Genomic DNA, 18,942 nt, shown 5'->3' with positions numbered 1-18,942 from the left:
ATTGATTCGGGTAATCCCATCCTAGAGCTGTCATTAGGCACTTTCAAACACCTCTGAGGAAGGAACTGGGGAGAAAAGAAACCTTTTCTCCCCTCTCAGCTCTCCTTGGATGAGGCACTGGAGATCTCTGTGTGTAATCCCTGCCACCACCCCAAAAAAGGGATGTTCAGAAATCAGCTTCACATTGTCACAAAGGGACATTAACTGGGTCTGATGAACTTCCCAAAAGAAAAAACAAGCCCAAAAAAAAAGTCCCTGTCTAGCACTCTGAAGTGAGAATCTCTGAGAGAGAAACAACAACCACAACGGTTTGATTTATATATTTAATTTTTAATTAAAAAATAAAGGTTATCTTAATACATCTCTTGCAGCCTTTGGGCAAAATGCACCCTTACCAAGACTTTATGAAACATGATGCACATCTATTCTTGGCACACATCTTAAACAAACACCAACTTTCTGCAGCAACTTCTGAAATCCATCATCCTCCCCAAACCCTGAAAACATTGAAAAGTTCATTAAAAAAAAAAAAAAAAAACTACAAAAATTAGTAGTGGGCCCAAAGCAAAAACCCCAGATCGAAGCATCCCAAAGCTTTTGGAGCAGACTCAAATCCAAACCCTCATCTCATTCCAAGATTAATCCTGGATCACTGCAAATTCACAGACACGGCACCCAAACAACCCAGAGAGATGCAATTGGAATCCTGGCCCGGGGAAGGATCTCCCTTTGGAAGCTTTGAGCTCACCCTGGGCCAAAGCAAACCTGGGGGGGGCTGAGCCCCTTCCTGGAGTTGTTGTAAGTGGGGCCCATCCCTGACAGAAATAAGTGCTGGTGGCAGAGGAAATGGTGTTGCTGGAGCTCCCATTCCTCTCCTGGCCCTGCTCTGACACCAGGCCAAGCTCTTTGTCCTTTTGCTCAACTCCAGGGCGAGGATAAAGCCAAGAGAACACCCCGAGCCCTCCAGCCCAGCCGCACCACACACCTCTGCCTCCCAGCCTCCCCTGGATCTCTGCAGGAGCTGGCTTGGGGTTCCACATGTGCTTTCCCTGGATTCACATTCAGGCCCCTGTCCCAAAGCTCCCTCAGCAGAGGGACAGGTTGGCACCATTCCCATGGGATGTCTCTGTTCCACCTGGCCCACCATGGCTGATTCCCAAAGGCACAAAGTGACCAATCTTTAGACTTCTGCACAAGGTCTACATATATATATATATTTATATATATATGTACACACACACCATTACATACATATTTAAATATATATATACATATATATATATATTTGGGTTTGGTTTTTCTCTTTTTATCTCTTGGTTTGCTTTTCTTTTTCCCTCCTTTCTTTCCCTTTTAGCTTAGTGGTGTAGTCTCCTCTGAGGAGGGCTCTGCTATATGTTCTGGAGGCTTCTCTGTCTCCAACGAGGCTTCTTCTGGCTTCTCCTCTGTCAGTTTGGGCTCCTCAGGGGCTTGAGATCCCTCCAGCTCCTGACTCTGGGCCTGGCTGTTCATTTTCTCCTCTGCTTCAATCTCCTCCGAGGTGGGAATGGAGTTTTTCTTGGGGCGCCCTTTGGGCTTCGTTGGAGCTTCCTGGCCCCCCTTCAGCACCTGGAGCAAAGAGATGAATCAGCAGGGTCAATCTGAGCTCCATCCTGTTCCTGTGTCCGACTCCCTCTCCCTTCACACCTTCACTGCAGCAGCAAGGCACTTCCAGACAAAGATCTGCATCCAAGCTAATCCCAAATTGGCTGGAAGTGGCAGTAACTGTCCCCTACATTCCAAGGAACAGCCTAGAACTGCATGTCCCCTCCCAGACCAGAATTCATGAACATCTCCACTGGAGATGTGGTTCCCAACCAGCATTTAGTGCAGGGTTCTCCTCTCTAAGAAGGTTTTAACTGGGAAAGGGCCACAAAGCTGAGAATGAGCGGAAGAGGAGAAAGGAAGAGATGAAAGGCAGGAATCAACAACATCAGCTCTCCAAACTGCAGTGTTTTCTACAGAGCAACATGATCCTTTTTGTCCGTGCACAGAACCAATCCCACATCACAGGAGTGCCAAAAATGCAGAGGGAGATATTTCGGTTCTTCCCTCTGTTCTACTCTCATTTCTCTCACCCCTTTCCTTCGCATCCTTCCTCCTGTCTGTGGTCCCCCCTTGCCCACCACACACGCTGCAGTACGAGCACGTTAGAAAAAGAGACCATCTCCAGGAAAAACCATCAAAAATAAACCCAAACTTGGTATAAATAGACTCGAGCTACTGACACGATGCTCAGCTTTCAAATCTGTTCTTTTGCAACAGGTTTTTAAGGACATGACAAGGAACCACTCACCATTTTCTTCCACTTCATCCTACGGTTCTGGTACCACGTCTTCACCTGGAGCTGAGTCAGCCCCAAGGACTGGGCTAAGTCAAGCCTGGGAGACAAAACAGACACTGAAATGAGTTTACAGAGGACAAGAAGAGCTCAGGTGCCAGGTGCAGTCAATCTAGCACTGTAAGAGCACTCAACAGTGTCCCTCTGTTGTGTTGTTTTGAGAACAGTCCCACAAAAGCAGTAAAAACCATGAATTTAGGATGGAAAGGCAGAGGTTCCTATGGAAGAAACTCCACTATTTAGGTGTTTCCAGACTCTGTTCCCTTTTCTCCTCCTAGAAGTCACAGGGTTTGCCTGCCCTCTTGGAAACACAAACCTGCTGCTCTCCAACTGCTGGCACTCCACGTTTGCCCATGGATTAGGGACATCACATCCCTGAAAAACAGGCCTCTGGTGTTTGGAGCCAACACGTAGGAGCAGACACCAACATCAGTCTGCCTTTGAGAGTGCTACTCTCTGTATCACGTTTCTCCTTCGCTACCTACATCAATCCTAATCCCTTCCCATTTCTAATGGAGCAGGAGCACACCTAAATCTACCCATGTCATCAGCACTCTGCCATCGTAGGCAATTTGGGCTTACAAGGGAATTTATTATTTGCGTGTTTTGCTTCAGGGTCTGAGTGGCAGACAGCCCGTAATCCTCACTCATCCTCCACAAATCTCCAACCCAGGCAAGTTCATGTTGAAGCCACTCATTATTTCTGTATTAAACCCCGGGATATGAGGCAAATGCAGCTCAGGGGAACTCCTGATCCTTCCCCACAGGTGACAGCACATGAATGGGGCAGTTTTGTAATGGAATTGCACAAGGGATGGGGTTGGGAATCCTCAGCAATGCTGGGAAAGTGCCCCACGGAGTCAGGGGGACAGCTCCAACTCAGAGCCACATTCCAAAGTGTTCTGGATTCTGGGACTTCCTGGCAAGTATCTCCTTGCCTTTGGATGGGGGAGCACATTTGCCAAGGCTGAGTTTTTCACAATAAAACTCTTGTTTCAGTTGGGCTCCTGGGGCAACCAGACTTGTATTTGCAAGCACCCACACCCCCCACACCACCTCCCTGGGCTCCAGCTCACCCTCATGGATTCCTGCTTCCCCCCACACTTTGGAATCACTCTGGACCTGCAGGTTTGTTGTGCCACCACAGAATGTTTGTACCCCACTGATTTAAGATGCCCCTGCTGTTCTTCAAGAGCAGAACCTGGCAGTCATTGCCCTGTCACACCACACTCCCTCACCACCAATAAACCAGGTGCTCCAGGTGCCCTCCCAGGGGTAAAACCTTCTCTCCAGGCCAAAAGCTGCAGGGGTGAACACGGATCACAACCCACTGCTTTGCCATCACGTTTCCAGCCATGAGCTGACAGAGAGCAGCACAGCTTGGCCAGCTCCTGGTGACTTGGTGCACATGTCCTGTAGCTCTTTGACTGCCTGCAAGGTGTGTACCACCTCTTGCCACACACCTCTGTCACCAGCACTGCCTGGGAACCCAAGGAAACAAACACAGGGGACATGGAACACGGACAGGAATTGCTCACCAGCCCCAAACACGTACAAAGCCAAGGAACAGTCACATGATAATGTTAATGAACAGCCTCGAGGGCTTCAGCAAGTGTCAATCACCTTGTGATGTGAAGCTGTGAGGAGCCAGTGCATTGGGAACTCTGCTGTGAGACAGGGTGGCCGTGGCCAGGAAATCTGCTCTTGCTGAGACCCTTGGCTTTGGTGACAGGCAGCAGAGTTACAAAACTGCCCCATCTTCAGTTTAAATTTAAATCCAGGGCTGGAGTACCTTTCAAACCCTCTCTGGGTTTACAGACTTCATAGGAATTGGATGGGTGTGTTTCCTGTTCCTTCTCTAGGCTTACAAACCTTGTAGAAACTGGAAGGGTCTTTTCTCTACAATTTAAATTGGAAGAGTAGAATTGAAAGCCTTTAAAAAAGCTAAAGCCTCCCTTAGTTTGGTTTGCCCATGTGGTACCAAGTAGTCCCTAAGAACTCACCTTTTCCTTCAAATGACAAGGAACTTGCCTGTGCCTTTGCAGGCAGAAGTCAGCAAAGGAAAAAAAAAAAAACCTGGCTCTGTTTTCCAAGCTGATGGACAGGACACACCACCTTCCCACTGAATTGCTACCCAGGGTGCTGGTAGATCAGCAGATCAGCAGCCAGCTGGAGAGCCAACCCCTCAGGTGTCAAGGAAACACACACCTTTTCCAGGCACATAAACCACCACCATGTGGCATTTCCACTGGTGTGCTCTGCTCCTGTCACCTTTGATGCCAGCACAAGTCAGCCTTGAAGCTGAATTTGGCCACCCAGCAGCCAATCTGTAACGTGCAGCTGCTGTGGGTCTGAGCTGGTCCAGGAGGTTCCTGACTGCAGGGGGCTGAATTTCTGCCAGCTCCATCCCCAGGAGGATTTGTGAGTGTTCCTCAGCCCTGCCCACCCAGGGCTGGCAGTGGGCAGTGCTTTGGTGTGGATCTCAAGTCCCAGCAGAGTTCAGGCTGCAAGTTCAACTGAGTGCTGGGCACCTTGGGATGATCTGGGGAAAGCTGCATCATGAAAGGTAAGACAGGGAGGACTGAGGTTGTTATAGTTCAATCTTCATCAGAAACTCACCAGCTCCAAAGTTTTGCTTTCCTTTGGTGCCATCACAGTGTGCTCTGAGCTGCCAGAGCTCCAGGAGTGTTTGGACAACGCTGTGAGCACAGGGTGGGATTGTTGGGGCGTCTGGGCAGGACCAGGAGTTGGACTGATGATCCCTGTAGGCCCCTTCCAGCACAGGAGCTTCTATGATTTTATGGTCTGCCCACGGCCTTGGCCAGTGCAGAGACCTCTCTGTGGAGCCAGCAGGCAGCACATCCACAGGGGGTGTTCAGCCTGGGGACAGCTGAGCAGGGCAGGACAGCCCTTCTGCTCCTCCCTGATCCTGCTGGGGAGCCACTGACCTACCTGTCGGGGGTAGAGAGATACTTCTGCTTCTGGAATTTCTTCTCCAGGCCCATGAGCTGGATCTCGGTGAAGATGGTCCTACTGCGGCGCGGCTTCTTTATCCTGGGCGTGGGCTGCTCTGCCTCCGACTCGCTGCTGCCCTGGGCCTCGCTGGGCACGGGCTCTGAGCCCCCAGGGCCCGGGGAGGGCTGGGTTGGCAGCAGCCGTGAGCTGGTGGCAGCTGGGAGCAGGTGAGGGACCACGGAGGGCTGCCTGGTGATGACGGAGATGAGGGGATACGCCCGCAGAGAGGGGGAGCCTGGCAGGGAGGGAGGCAGAGGGGGAGGAAGGTCAGCTCAGGATCACGGAGTCCAACCCTCAGCCCTGCACGGGACCATCCCCAAGTGACCACAAGCACCTCAGTTCCCTTGTCTGGCCTGTGCCTTCCCACGTGGATGAGTTCCTGTGTCACCTGCTCTGGTTCACTCTTGACAGTGGGGGTGGACTGGGTGATCTCCAGACCTCTCCCTTCCAACCTCACCTGCTCTGTGATTCTCCCAAGCTGCACAGCTTTCCTTGGGATGGGGGTCTTGCCAGGTCACCCAGGGAAGAAAGGATTGCCCTTCCACTGGCTGGTTTTTCCCTTTGTAGGGGCTGTTATAACACATCCCACTGAAGTCATGTCTAATCACCACAAGAGATCAAACTTGAAATCTGTCCCCATTCAGTTCCCAGCTTTGCTTCCCTGTGGACACCAGGACAGGGTTCCCTTGGGACAGTCACCTCATCTTCCCTTCCAGCCAAGAGACAACACAGTTCAGGTCACAGCTCATTCCCTGCATCACAGGAATCACACTTGCAGCCTCCATCGTCCACACTGACCCCACTGACCATATAGGAAGATGAGGATGAATAGACCCCAGAGGTTCTTCACTGCCTCTTAACTCCTCAACTTACACCAACCTGTTGATACCAGCCCCATCAACAAACCAGTTCTGCTCCAATCCTTTTAGGTCAGGGCCGTTCTGGGATGACAAATCCAAACGTTCCCAAGCACTGGAGGAAGTTCTGATTCACAGCAGGCCTTCTGATTTACAGCTGCAGCTGATTCCTGCTCAGCCTTAGCCCCAGGAAATCAAATGTTCCCTTAAAATCTGGGCAGGGAAATAGGGCCACGTACGGGAAACAAGCACTCACTGTCAGATCACGACTTTGCAACCAACCTGCAGAGTCTTGGGTAAGCCACTTTCTTGCACTCATTTGCCAAATGGAAATGATTCTCCTCATCTACTTCACTGGTGGTAAAACATGGATTAAAGTTTAATGTACATAAAGTATTCGGAGATCTTTAGATAAACGGTGCTGTGGAAAGGAACATGTTACACCAGCAGGCCTGATTGGGAAACCCTCCCCATGAATCACCACTCATGAAAATAATGATCTGCAGACCTCATGAGTCTGTTGTGGTGAGTAACTCCTCGCTGTGGAATAGAGGAGTTGCCAGCCTGGCCTGCTGGTGACCTGTATTCCTTACTCTCCTCCCTGAGTAAAGGGTTGTGATGCCAGAAACCAGGTCCCAGGAAAGCTGTGGTGCTCAGGGGACATCAGAGAATCCCACAGAGTGTTGGTCATTGCTCCTCTCCACAAGCAGGGCAAGCTGTGCAAAATCCAGCCACTTACAAGGCAAGTTTGGGAAACTATTGCCAAAGCTCCGTGAATCCCAAAGGATTGGGATGTGAGCATGACCATGACTCTGGGGTTTAGACTGACTGCAGCTTAAATCATCCTTTCTCCTCCACATCTCTGCAGTGCCAAAACTCAAAATATTTCAGCTGAATTGAAAGTCTTCCATTAAACCACTAAGGAAGTACTTGAGAGATGAGATCAGAATTGCCCAGCCAACCTTTAGCTTGTGTAGAGTTTACCTGCCTTTTCCTCCTGTGGATCTGTGCTGATCTACAGCATCACTGAGGGACCTGGCAGGAGCTCTGCCTTGATTTACAACCTCTGGGGTCGTTCAGAGACCCTTCCTTTACTCCATGAAGGAGTGGATCCAACCTTACTACACTCCCTTATCCTGCTCTTATGGGGTCCTGGTTCAAACCTGCCCATCACAGAGCTCCTGCTCCTCTACAGGTTCATCCTCCAAGCCTTATCCTATAGCCTGTCCCATTCCTGTCCTTGCTCTTTGGTGGCTTTTGGCACTGGTTAATTGATACTTTTACCCAGATATTCCCAGCAGAGCTCTCCATAAACCACAAAATTACTAAGGAGTAATAAATCACCAGAGCTCAGGAAGCCCTGTAAGGCTCCAAGTGACTGAAACCCCTGGACAAAAGGATTTTTACAAGGAGCTTTCTTCAAGGGAGGTCAGCAAAAGCTATTTGACATCAGAGCTACCAGGGATATTTGCTTTCCTGCAAGCAGTGGCAGCAGCACATGGGACTGCTTGGAGAGAGGGGAGGATAGTTACAGTAGTCCCAGAGCTTGTGCTCTGCCTTCACCAAAGAGAAAAGTCTCTTCAGACTGTTTTTCTAATAACCAATAGGATGAGGATGAAAAGAACTGCTTTCCTCCTTCCCCAGTCAGCAGCAAGGACCTGGCTGTTTTTGCAGGGTACAACATGCTCGGTTATCAGAGCAGCAGATGACACTGGGCTTGCTCAGGTCCGAGTTTTCAAGAGTTGAGCACCTGAATGAGGGGATTCGCTTTCCCAAACGTTCAGCAGCAGCTGTGCCCTGGCCCAAGGCTCAGAAAGGCTCACCACAGGCTTATTTTTGGTGCCCACGTCAGGGCACAAATTTATTTACAGCCCTCCCGAATCCGCCGCGCGACTCGTGCGCAAGTCGTGGCTCGTAACTGCTGAGCTGCCTCGAGCTCCAGGTGGGGGACAGATCTGGGAGGCTGCTGACAACGAGTGTCATGTATTTGTTTATCATCTGTGCCCCCAAGAGAAGCCTTTGCCTATGGCCTGACACCAGCAGTTGTGACAGCGCTCTTAGAAACCATCGTAAATAATGAAGTCACCTGCTGAGGTTCAGCCCAGCTTAGCCAAGCTCAGCCTTCTGCCCTCAGCCTGAGGAGGGCACAGCGTGCTTGGGGCATGGGGTAAGGATGACAGCTAGAGAAAGATGGGGGTTCAAGGCTGCAGATGTTTTGTGGGGGGGAAAGCTCCAGGTCAGAAAGGGGGTAATGCTTTAGCAGCCAACTCTCCTTGAAGAGAGAGCAAACCAGAGCTACCTGACCCCTGCTTTGCACAAGCCAGATTTTAGATCCCAAAGTTCAGTGTCCTGCTCTGGATCAAGTTATCCCACAGTTCAGAGGCCGCTGAAGCTGAGCCAGCCCGTTGTCTCCATGAACATGTCTCCCCTTAAACCATCCATGCAGTTCTCACCCTGATAAAGCCTCGGCTGCCAAACGCTGCCAGATCTGAGGCTGGATCTAAACTGCACAGCCCTCAGAGTTCAAAGGTATTTCCAGACTGACATGGCACTGTAAGAGTGGAATAATTCCCTAATCTTCAACAAATTAAATGCTGGCAAGGAGCTCTTGTCTGCTCGGCAGCGTTGGGACACGCTCTGTCTCCCAGGGTGGGATGAATGGAAGTGAAGGGCTCTCTCCTTTCCATCCCTGCCTTTCCCAGCAGTTCCAGCTGTTGTTGTTTCAGTGTTGTCTGAGCACCTTTTCCAAGCCTGCCCCACTGGTCTTTTGCACATGAAAACCAAAAAGCTTCCCAACACAAGTCAGAAAATGAGGGATTTTGCTGCCCAAGGAAGACACTTCCCGTGGGTTGTTGTTTCCATCAAAAACCATCAAGAGACCCCCCAGTACAACAGAATTTTTCCTGGAGTTCTTTCTCAAGGATTGGAATAGTCTCAGTTCCAAGCAGCAAGAAAGCCCTTGAACATTCCAGAAAGTCAACAACTGGCCACTCTGCTGCTTGAACCAACCAAGAGCTAAAAATGAAAAGGACATCAGATCTGCAGAGTGTTTTCTACCCTCTGAAAACATTTTGCTTTGCTACTTAAATTTATCTGTGTTGGCAGCCCCTGGGCAGCGAATAGTAGATCTACACCAAGCACTGACACAAATTGACTCACTCAAACCACACAGGTCTGGCAGAACCCTGGACTCCTGTTTCCTAATTATATGTAAAATATTTGTCCTATAAATATATTGGGATTTAATGTATCCAAAGATTATTTTTTTCCCTCGCTTGTTTTGCTGTTCAGCAGCAACACCAAGCAGGTGTTAGACCTGATGACCAACCTGAAGCCACCTCTAATCACCTGCTTTCTTTGAATTGCTTCTGATCACTAGATTCGACACAGTGTGTGTATCACCGCCACTACACCAATCACCTTGCAAAAGTTTAAATTAAAAATAAATACTTCAAATAAATCTTCTCCCCTTCTTTTTCCCTCCCTCCTCCTCCTCCTCCTCCTCCTCCTTCTCCCTGGCTTAATTTCAACCCCAGCAGACACAGACTAAAGGGAAGGGAAAAGGGAAAGCACTAATTAGTTGCACTGTTTGACTGCCGGCGATGGCAGAACAGTTTTCCTCCCGGGCAAACTCGGCTAATGCTGTTTTGGAAAGAAAGAAAGCAAAAGGAAGGAAAGATTTATGGATCAGCTCCTCTTGGCAGGTCAGCCCTGCTCGGAGGCAGAATGAAATCTCAGTCAGAATGGTAAATAATAAAAGAAAATGAACTTACGACTCAGGAAGGGCTATAAATCCATCATCTCCTGAGTGTCAAAACAAAAGGAAACCAAGAAGGAGTTGAGTTCATTTAGCAAAGAGCTGCATTTTGCTGAAGGAGCAGGCAGCCTCCTGACAGGGAGGAGCAAGCCCTGAGTGAGGCAAAGAAAGCAAAGGAAGCAAGGAAGTGTTGAGAATTGTTTGAACCACGCACAGTTTCTTTAGTGGGGAGGGTTTTACGTCTCCTTTTTCCACCACAGATCCCCTAAAGCTTGGATTTGCCAGCCACGCCACTCTCATGGATCCTGGCTGGATTACAGCACCAGAGCTGAGCAGGGAGCTGGGACAGGCCAGAAACGACCCTCAGATGCTCTTTTGCACTTCCTACACCTCTTTGAATATTGGAATAGCTGGAAAACCTGCAGGAGATCCTCAGAGCCTTTACAGGTGCCAATTTCTCAACTCTATAATCAGATTTTTTCTGTGATTATGACATATTAAATAGGAATCCTGGAACTGGGAGTGCTTGAAAATGCTCTTTATCACCATTCCTCTTCTCCAGCTCTCAGAGCTCAGTCCCTGAGAGTTAACCCTGTTTTGGGAAAGAAGAATTGTCTTTGGGTTCATTTCTTTTCCTTCTTGTTCTCTTTTTCTTTGGTTACCCGTGAAAACAGTTATAGCTAAGCTGGAGCCAAAGTCTTTACACAGGAGCAGAGGTGAAGGGCACTTCTGGGACATTCTGAAAGCTTCCAAAAATAGCCTCCAGACTCAGTCCAAATGCACAGAGACACAATTTCCAAGGGAATCATGTCACGAATCTTAAGTGCAGAGCTGGAACACGAACAGGAGCTGCTGGGGCTCTGAAATAGCATCAGAGAGGTTCCTTGGGGGAAAGTTTAATTGCTCCTCAACCAGAGAGGTTGCAGGTACAGTTCACACCACGTTCTGTTTTCACTGCAGGGAACCCCTTTAGCCTGAGAAGGACCACGAGTCTTGCAAAAATTGAATGCAAATCAGCAAGGCAGCGAGAAATCTGCTGGGCAGCACCTGGGCTTCTGTGCAGCCAGGATTTCACCTGTGTGTGTCCACAGAGGGAACACAGAAACCAATCCAAAAAAAAAAGGAAATCAGTGCAGGTAATTTTAGCCCAGCTAAAGTGATCCTTTCTGCAGGCATTGTGACTGAAGGCCAGTTCTTCAGGGCCTGCACCTTCTGTAGGAGACAAGTGGGAGTGGCAGAAAAAAAAGAGGTATCTGATCAAATGGCACATTTTGACATCAGCTTTTCAGGTGGGAGAAAACTGGGAGAAATCCAGGAGTCCTGTTTTACCTTCCCCCAGAGAACAGTCCCTTCTCTCTTCAAGCAGTCTTTTGAGGGAGTAGGTTTTCAGCTCACTGGGTTTCAAGCAAAACCACTGAATGTCTGCAAACATTAAATTAAAAGATGCTCTTCCCCAAAGCATCTCTCCCCATGCAGCTTCCAGAACAGCTCCCCAGGGATGATGCAGCTGGACACAGCTCCTGCTGCCCTTCCCCAGGCTCTGGAGCACTTGGAGCTGTGCTTGAGTTCAGCCCAGTCTCAAAGCCACAGATGACATCTCCTCAGGCCTTGGAGCTGTGACATCCAGGTTTTCCTCTCCAAGCCTGTCCCCATCAGCAATGTATCAACTTCCACATCATAACAATAATTAATAAATTTGGAGGGTGTGAGGTGTGTGTGTGCCACAGGCCTCCACAAAAACCCACCAGAAAGGTAATTATCCTGACTTAATAAAGGTATTTGATATTCATATTAGGGGGGTTTTATGTGTTTAAGGCCCTGTTCACACAGTAAGTAACTGGCCTCGAACAACTGTATGCATAAAGAAGATTTATTTTGTTTTAAAGAAGCATTTAAAGAATCTCTTTGTACAGCACTGGAGAAATCCTTTGCAGCAAGTGTGGCTTCATCAGTGGAGAATGAATTAGGGCACACACCAGTGCTCTATTCTGAATTATTCTGCTCCATGTACTCAAATGACAACCTGCCCTTAGAGTGGGAGCCCTCTTTGACTCAAACCACACCCTCCAGCCCAGCTGAGGTGGCTGAGAGAGGTCCTGCCCTTCATCTGAGGATACACAAAGTGAATGTGTCTGGGATTCCTCATCTTTAGCTGATGATTCCTTTCAATCCCACTCAGTGGGAAAGGAGGTGCACTGACCACAAGCAAATCTGCCCTAAAACTCCTCTTGGGATGTCTGGGCCCAAGGCCATCAGAGCTGGGAACAGCTCCCAGGGGATGGCAGGTTTGGAAGTGAATCTCCATCCCAGACCCTCACTGGTGGGACTCCGAGGGAGTTCTAAGATGAGGCCACACCAGTCCCAGGGAAACAATCACCAGCACATCCCCATAATGACAGCACTCAGGGGAGTTCCTGGGCCAGGAGCCACCAGAGCTGTACCAAGGGCCCCATGAACCGATCCCAGCCTGGAGCTCCTTCTCATGGACTGAGTCATGTCAGAGCACTTCAGCCAAGAGTCCCCTCCTTCACCAAGGATAAAGCTCAGCTCTGGGGCTCATCACCAGCTGGACCCAGACTGAGCAAGCAGAGTAGCCAAAGGATATCAGAGTGGATTTGCAGGGAATCTGGTCTTGGCTCTCGGGGTGGGGGAGGAACAGGGAGCTGAGATGACACAACTCTCAGGGTGTCTCAGCTTACAGTGTCTGTGTTCCCCGGTGACAGACATGACCAGACATAGGGGCAATGCAGGAGGCCAAATCCAATCCTCTGTCCAGATCCAATCCTCTGTCACTGATCAAGGAGCAAGATTTAGGCTTGGATGGAGAAACAGTTCATCAGAACTGAGAGGGTGGAGTTTAATGGAAGGGCAAGTCATGTTCTGTGCTTTCTGGGGCTCCCTGAGCATCCCTTGCCTGGCCACCACCCAAGCTCTGAGTCTATATGGACTTTGGGCTCACACATTGTGGCCCTTCTTACATCCTCACACATCTGAGAAATAAATCTGCCTCCTCTCAGGATTTCACAGTTTCTGTCCAAGTTCAAAGGCACGACGCCATGAGCGCGTAAATCAATCAGCCCCTCACTTCCTGCTCTGTTAATTATTATCACAACATCCATAAGCAAACACCAGCCCTGGCCAGCTGACTGGCTCTGCACACAAAAGCACTCTTCAGGTTTCTCAAGCCCACCCTTGTGTGAGCTCCAGCAGAGAGCTGCCCATAAATATCACCACCTCTTCCTGCTCCGAGCCCCAAGACACTCTGCTGAGTGACACGTGGGAAGGAAGAGAGTGCAATTATTTCCCAACACCACACTGTGTAAATTTTGCCTGATGGATCTTTTGGAAAATGCCTTTTTTTTTTTTTTCTTCTCAGGAGAATAGTAGATCAGTGTTTAAATCAGACATCCCCCTCTTTTCCTCCTGGCTGAAATGAAAGGGAGACTTCACCAAGTCCCACTGTCAACCTGAAAAGGGACCTGTCACATCTTGGCAAAGCCTCTGCCTCTTGTAACTGTGGCTCATCATCTCAAGGGTTGCTTTATTAATAATCTTGCCCCCATCAGGACACATTTAGCAGGGAGGTTGGTGTCTCTGAGCTGCCTGTGTGATTCTTTGATCTTGCATCTGCCCCAGCAGAGAGAAAACTCATCTCTGTTTCCTCCACGGACGAAAATAAACCCAGTGGCCGATTTGGCTGAGCAGCTGCACAAACAATGCAATTTAGAGGGATGCAAATGCTACACGAGCAGGTTTTGTTCACAGCCTGCCCGTCCTGGCTGCCAATTAGATCAGTGATCTTAGCCCAGCTCCTGTGGCTGGGTAAGGAGGAGAGACAGGGAACAAAGCTGAGCATAACGCACATCCCAGAGTTATTCCAGGAAGCTGAAACCCCATTATCAGAATCTGGAGCACCTTGGAATAGCATTTCCTTCAGACCTGATCTCTTTGGTTGAATAAGTCTACAAAGACTATGTCACAGCTTCCACCAGCACAGGGCATGGCTATTTTTACTCCCTTCACATCAAGTAACAGCACGCCCATGTCACCCCCTGCATTCAACCTTTAACCCAAGCTAAGCTTTCACTTTTTGGCTGGTGGAAAAAACACAGCTGAATTTCCAGTTGGTAGAAACTTTTCTGCCAACTATTCTGGAACATAAAAACCAGTGCTGGCAACTTCATTCCCAAAGCAGCTTCCTTGACTTGAGGTCTGTTTATATTATACGCAGTCTGTCCTGAGCTGGAGATGTTGCAAGACCCCTCAGCTGTGGTTTCACCCCCCACCTGCAGCCTTAGCTGTTCCATGTGGACCAAGAGGACTCCAAACAGCAGTTCAGCCCACTCTAAGTCAGGGTGCACCGTCTGTTCCAGCCTGATTTGCAGCAGCCAAAGCCCAGCCCATTCATTCCAGCGTCGGTGGCGTTTGGGGCTTTTTCAGCTGAGACACAAAGCAAGTTTCACTCTTACTGAAATTCATCCAATCTCAAAAAGCAGGTTGGGAAAATGTGCCAAGGATGGGCAGTCCCTGAGAGGACACACCCAGAACCAGCAGTTCTAGGAGAAAAATGTCAATCTGGGAGTTGCAAAGTGCTTTGGAGGTGTGAAACCACCTATGTGTCAGCAAAGCAGTGACAAGGTTCTCCCAGTTAGCACAGCTCTGATAGAAGGATGAGCCAGAAATTCCAGTTGGTGAGCTCAAGGTGTCCTGAACTCCTCCTGCCCAGAGAATCTGTGACTGTCCCTGGATCCCTGGAAGTGTCCAAGGCCAGGTTGGATGAGGCTTGGAGTAACCTGGGCTGGTGGAAGGTGTCCCTGCCCAGAGAGTAGGACTGGATAAGCTTTAAGGTCCCTTCCAACCCAAACCACTCTGGGATTCCAAATACAAGCCCCCACTCATGTTCAACATCAGTCTGCAGTTTTTTTTCTGTTCTGATAGGAAGTCAGCCAAGGAGACACTGTTTTCACATCTCCAGACAAATAAAGACTAAACTTTGGGTGGAGACAGGCCCTAATTAATCATAAGAGATGGAATTAGGTTTCAACAGTGCCCAAATTCTGCCAGCTTTAACTGTGAATTAATTCCATTTTGGGCAGAAATGTTAGAAGCACAACTGTTCCTGACAGCTCCAATCTGGAACTGCAGACATGCCATAGGAACACTCTGATTTGGGGATCCAGGTGGGAACCCCTCCCTCAGTCTGAGATCTGGAGGGTTTGGAGTCCAAGCCTTGGTTCTCACCCATCAGCACATCTATTTCCCTCCAAATCCCCGTGGCCCTGTCACTGTGGAATGCAGAGTCACCGTGTTCCACAGGTGTGTTGGGCCTCCATAATCTCAATTAAATACCGATCAGAGAAGTCAACAGGCAAAAAAACAATGCAGCCCTTTCTTCCCTCCACAAGTGGGTGGGTGTGCAGCTCCCACTGGCACTAGAAACAGCTCCAGGCTGATGGGAATACTGTCACCTTCCCACCGACTTTACCCTGTCCAATAAAGCACCAAAAGAACAAAGTTTTGCTCACTTGGTGTAGATTTTGGGGAAAGTGGACACTGGGCATGGTGTTTCCGACCCTGCCACTGCCTTAGTGTTCCACCTCAGCCAAAATCCCTGAATCCCACTGGATTTCTGTTCTCCCCACATGCAAAAGGAGGGAGATAACACCCAGCAAAGCACTCTGTAGGGGCTGGGAAGGACTCCAGGAGCAGCCAGGAGGGGAGCAGGGGGTGTTTTTATCTCGCCTGAAGACGTTGCCCGTGAATAGATTGCGTGAGCCCTGTGTTGAGAACCCTCCTTTGTGTCACAGGATTATGAAATCCTTTAATGTGCCATTAATATATATGCTAATTTGGAAGCCAGGCCTGTGTCCTATTCTTGTGCAACCCTGGATGTTTCCACAGGAACCCCTCCAACACCGGGCACAGACGGCGACGAGTGGTTTTTTCAGACCAAAATAGCTCTTTTTCAACTCAATTTTCAAAAGTTCTCCCGACCCAAGAAAAATATTCTGCCCAAGATCAGCTGTGGCTGCCAATTTTAACTGTGGTGCTGCTGCTCTGAATGAGTCTGAGGGGAATATTTTTTGTGTGTTTCCCAAATATCACCATTCCCAGACTCTTATGGGGCACTGCTGGATCGAAACTCCAGCAGACAGAATCTGCACATTCCCGGTATTTTTATTAAGCTTGGAGAGAGGGGCTGTACCCCACCTGTAAAATTGAGCTGTCCAGAGAATTTAGGCAATTTTTGGCATTTACTGCTCTATGATGCAAAACAACCAACGCTTGTGCCCCATCTCCCTGGATGGGTTTGCTTTTCTCAGCAATGGTGTGATAGTTTTGAGGGATCTTTCAAATTCTGAGAGCCTTTAATTCAGGTTTGGTGAAGCACTGATGAAAAAAAACCGGTTTCAATTTGACCATTTCTTTAAACATCCTCCTCACGTCGAAGTATTGATGCCATGCCCACAGCTGGCTCTGGTTCCATCCCAGGGGATCTGCTGGGAAGGATTTTCAGTTTATGTAGAACCTGAGAAAGATTTTCTTGGACTCTTCAACTCGTCTCACTGTCTTGAACTAGATTTTCTCAAATTAATTAAAAAGGGTTTTTTAAATCCTTTTCCTCCTTTCTTTAAGCCTTTTTACAGAAATGACAATATCTCGAGGTTAGATGGATGCCATGTTGAACCCATACAGATACAGGTGTATAGTTTTTTAATAACAAGATGAGTTCCATGTCTGCTCTGAGTGTTTCAACCACCACAAACACTCCACCACTACCTCCTTTACATCTACACAGTGACATAGTGGGGAGAAAAGTGCAGCTGAAACTAAAGCAAGATCAGAAACTTATAATCCCATACAAGAATTGGCTCAAAATACCCAAAGATTTCAAATTATTTTAGCCCTTTATTAAAAATACAAGAGGAAAACAAAGACCAATGGAATTTAAGGCATTTGAGCAGCTTGCCCCTTCGAAATTTATAAAGTTTCAGAATGTCAACACATTCCTACTCGCTCCCAGTTTGGAGGGAGCAAAACAAGAATCTCAAAAGGAAAAGAAAAATCCCACATAAAAAAAAAATAATTATGTGAGTTGTCTTTGCACGCATTAAAAGAGGCAAGAAAACGGCATCGTATTCTTTATTTTCTCCTCTCCGTGGGTCACCTTTCATGCAATTGTTGAGAACAAAACCACACTCCCACCAAGACTTCAACATCTCTGTTTCCAGCACTGCTTGGGAGAGGAACCTGAATAAAAATAAATGGCTCCTCCAAGGAGACACATCATCCATCGTCGGCACAGCCATTAATCACCGCACAACCCGCTTATTACGGCCAGTCAAGCACTGGCAGCACAAATGCTTATAAAACAGGGGCTCCTTTCATAATTCCCTGCCCTGGCCCTCGGTAGTTGAGAGGCTTAACCCTTTTCCAGCGAGGGATGGGCAAACTGGTTCTGCCTAATTCCAAACCGGCTCCACGTCACGGGTTCGAAAGTTCGGCCTGAACTCAAACGTTGTCGGGTGCAGCTCGTGCTGAGGGAGAGGAAGCTCGAGGGGAGGAAGGCAGGGAAAGAGCAAAAAAAAAACCCACAAGGCTTGGATAGGGTGTAAAAATCCAGTGAAGAGTCAAAGGATGCATCAAAATTGGTGATGAATGGGTTGAAGCCCCTACAAAGCAATAAAACCAGCTTTGTCTTAACACCTCTTTTATGTGATTTGTGGGGAAGTCTCTTCCCTCCTACAGACTTCACCGTGCTGGGAATAAGCTGCAGCATTTTCTTTGTGCTTAATTAATCCTCTTGTTAAACATACACAGTCCCCACTGCCCACATCACTTTGGGCTTCTCCTGCCTTTCCCAGCCAAGGATTTTGGCACAGGTGTGTCGTGGAACACTGCTTTTCTTTAAAAAAATGGGAAGGACGAGGAATTCCATGAGCGTGTAAAAACTCCGTGGCATTTGTTAAGTCGAGGACAAAACCAAGCAGGGATGGGCAAAGCACCTGCAAAGCTCCCAGCTCTGACATGGGCTCTGCAGAATCCCAGCTCCAGCCAGGTACCCACGGCGTGTCCAAGGCTGCCAGTAAATGAGTGCTCAGCAGAAAATGCTGATATATTGGCGGTCTGATGCAACTGCTTTTCTTCTTCTACACACCCAAAACTTCTGTTGACTTCAAGGAGTAAATAAATGGGGACAGGAGGGGAATCAAGAGGTGCTGAGAAAAGCAGTGTTTTGCCATCAGGTGCAGCATGAAAATACCAAAGCCCCACTATTTACTGAGAGCTGCAACGAGCGGGACAACTGAACAAAGGCAATTCTTGCAGAGGGAAACTGGATAAGGTGTGTACTTGAATTTTCTCCCAGTGTGAAAACTGGCCCCAGTAATTTGTCAAACACTTCAGCTAAGTTTGTTGACAACTGGACAAATATTTCCAGGGTTGGTATCAATTACTGGAGGCAAATGAGCCATGATTGGCTTTGGGGAAAACAAACATTTTGAGAAGATGGATTAGGAGTCCACCACATGTTAAGTTACACTAAAGCCATGCACCAGGTACTGGAAATGAACACTTAAGTTCTGGGGGGATTTTTCAGTTAATTAACAAAGCAGCCCTGGGTGGCAGCAGCAATTCCATCATAACTTACTCCATGTGTAAGAAATACTCAGTGAATGTCTCATAGGCAAGTGGGATACGCCCCAGCAAATGCTCAGCAAGGAGTCAAAACCACACAATATTCTGAGTTAAAGGGGACCCACGAGGGTCACAGAGTCCAAGTGCACAGGACACCCCGAAAGCCACACCAAAAGCACCCAGAAATTCATCAGCAGTTCTGCTTGCTAGGACATAATGGGAGTTTTCCCAAGGTAATTCCCCTAAAGGAGGTGCTTTTCTTCCAGCGAAGTCGCCGTCAAGGCGCTGTGGGGAATGGA

The 18,942-nt window shown here is 48.4% G+C and overlaps 1 protein-coding gene across 1 annotated transcript in view; it reads right to left on the bottom strand.

Annotated features, from left to right (window-relative positions):
- Window positions 1-309: 309 nt before the first annotated feature.
- Window positions 310-18,942, bottom strand: part of BARX2 (BARX homeobox 2) — a 29,239-nt gene continuing 10,606 nt past the window's right edge. Inside the window, exons 2-4 of the mRNA XM_027905787.1 lie at window positions 5,330-5,627; window positions 2,333-2,417; window positions 310-1,605 (exon numbers count right to left, since the gene is read on the bottom strand). Coding sequence (XP_027761588.1) covers window positions 1,351-1,605; window positions 2,333-2,417; window positions 5,330-5,627 — 638 coding nt within the window. The 3' untranslated portion in view covers window positions 310-1,350. The remainder of the gene's footprint in view (window positions 1,606-2,332; window positions 2,418-5,329; window positions 5,628-18,942) is intronic.

The sequence above is a fragment of the Empidonax traillii genome, unplaced genomic scaffold, assembly GCF_003031625.1.
Source record: "Empidonax traillii isolate 1590-97213 ecotype Southwest subspecies unplaced genomic scaffold, ASM303162v1 scaffold1205:size206528, whole genome shotgun sequence".
NCBI lineage: Eukaryota > Metazoa > Chordata > Aves > Passeriformes > Tyrannidae > Empidonax > Empidonax traillii.
This window is presented reverse-complemented; position numbering and strand designations above follow the sequence as displayed.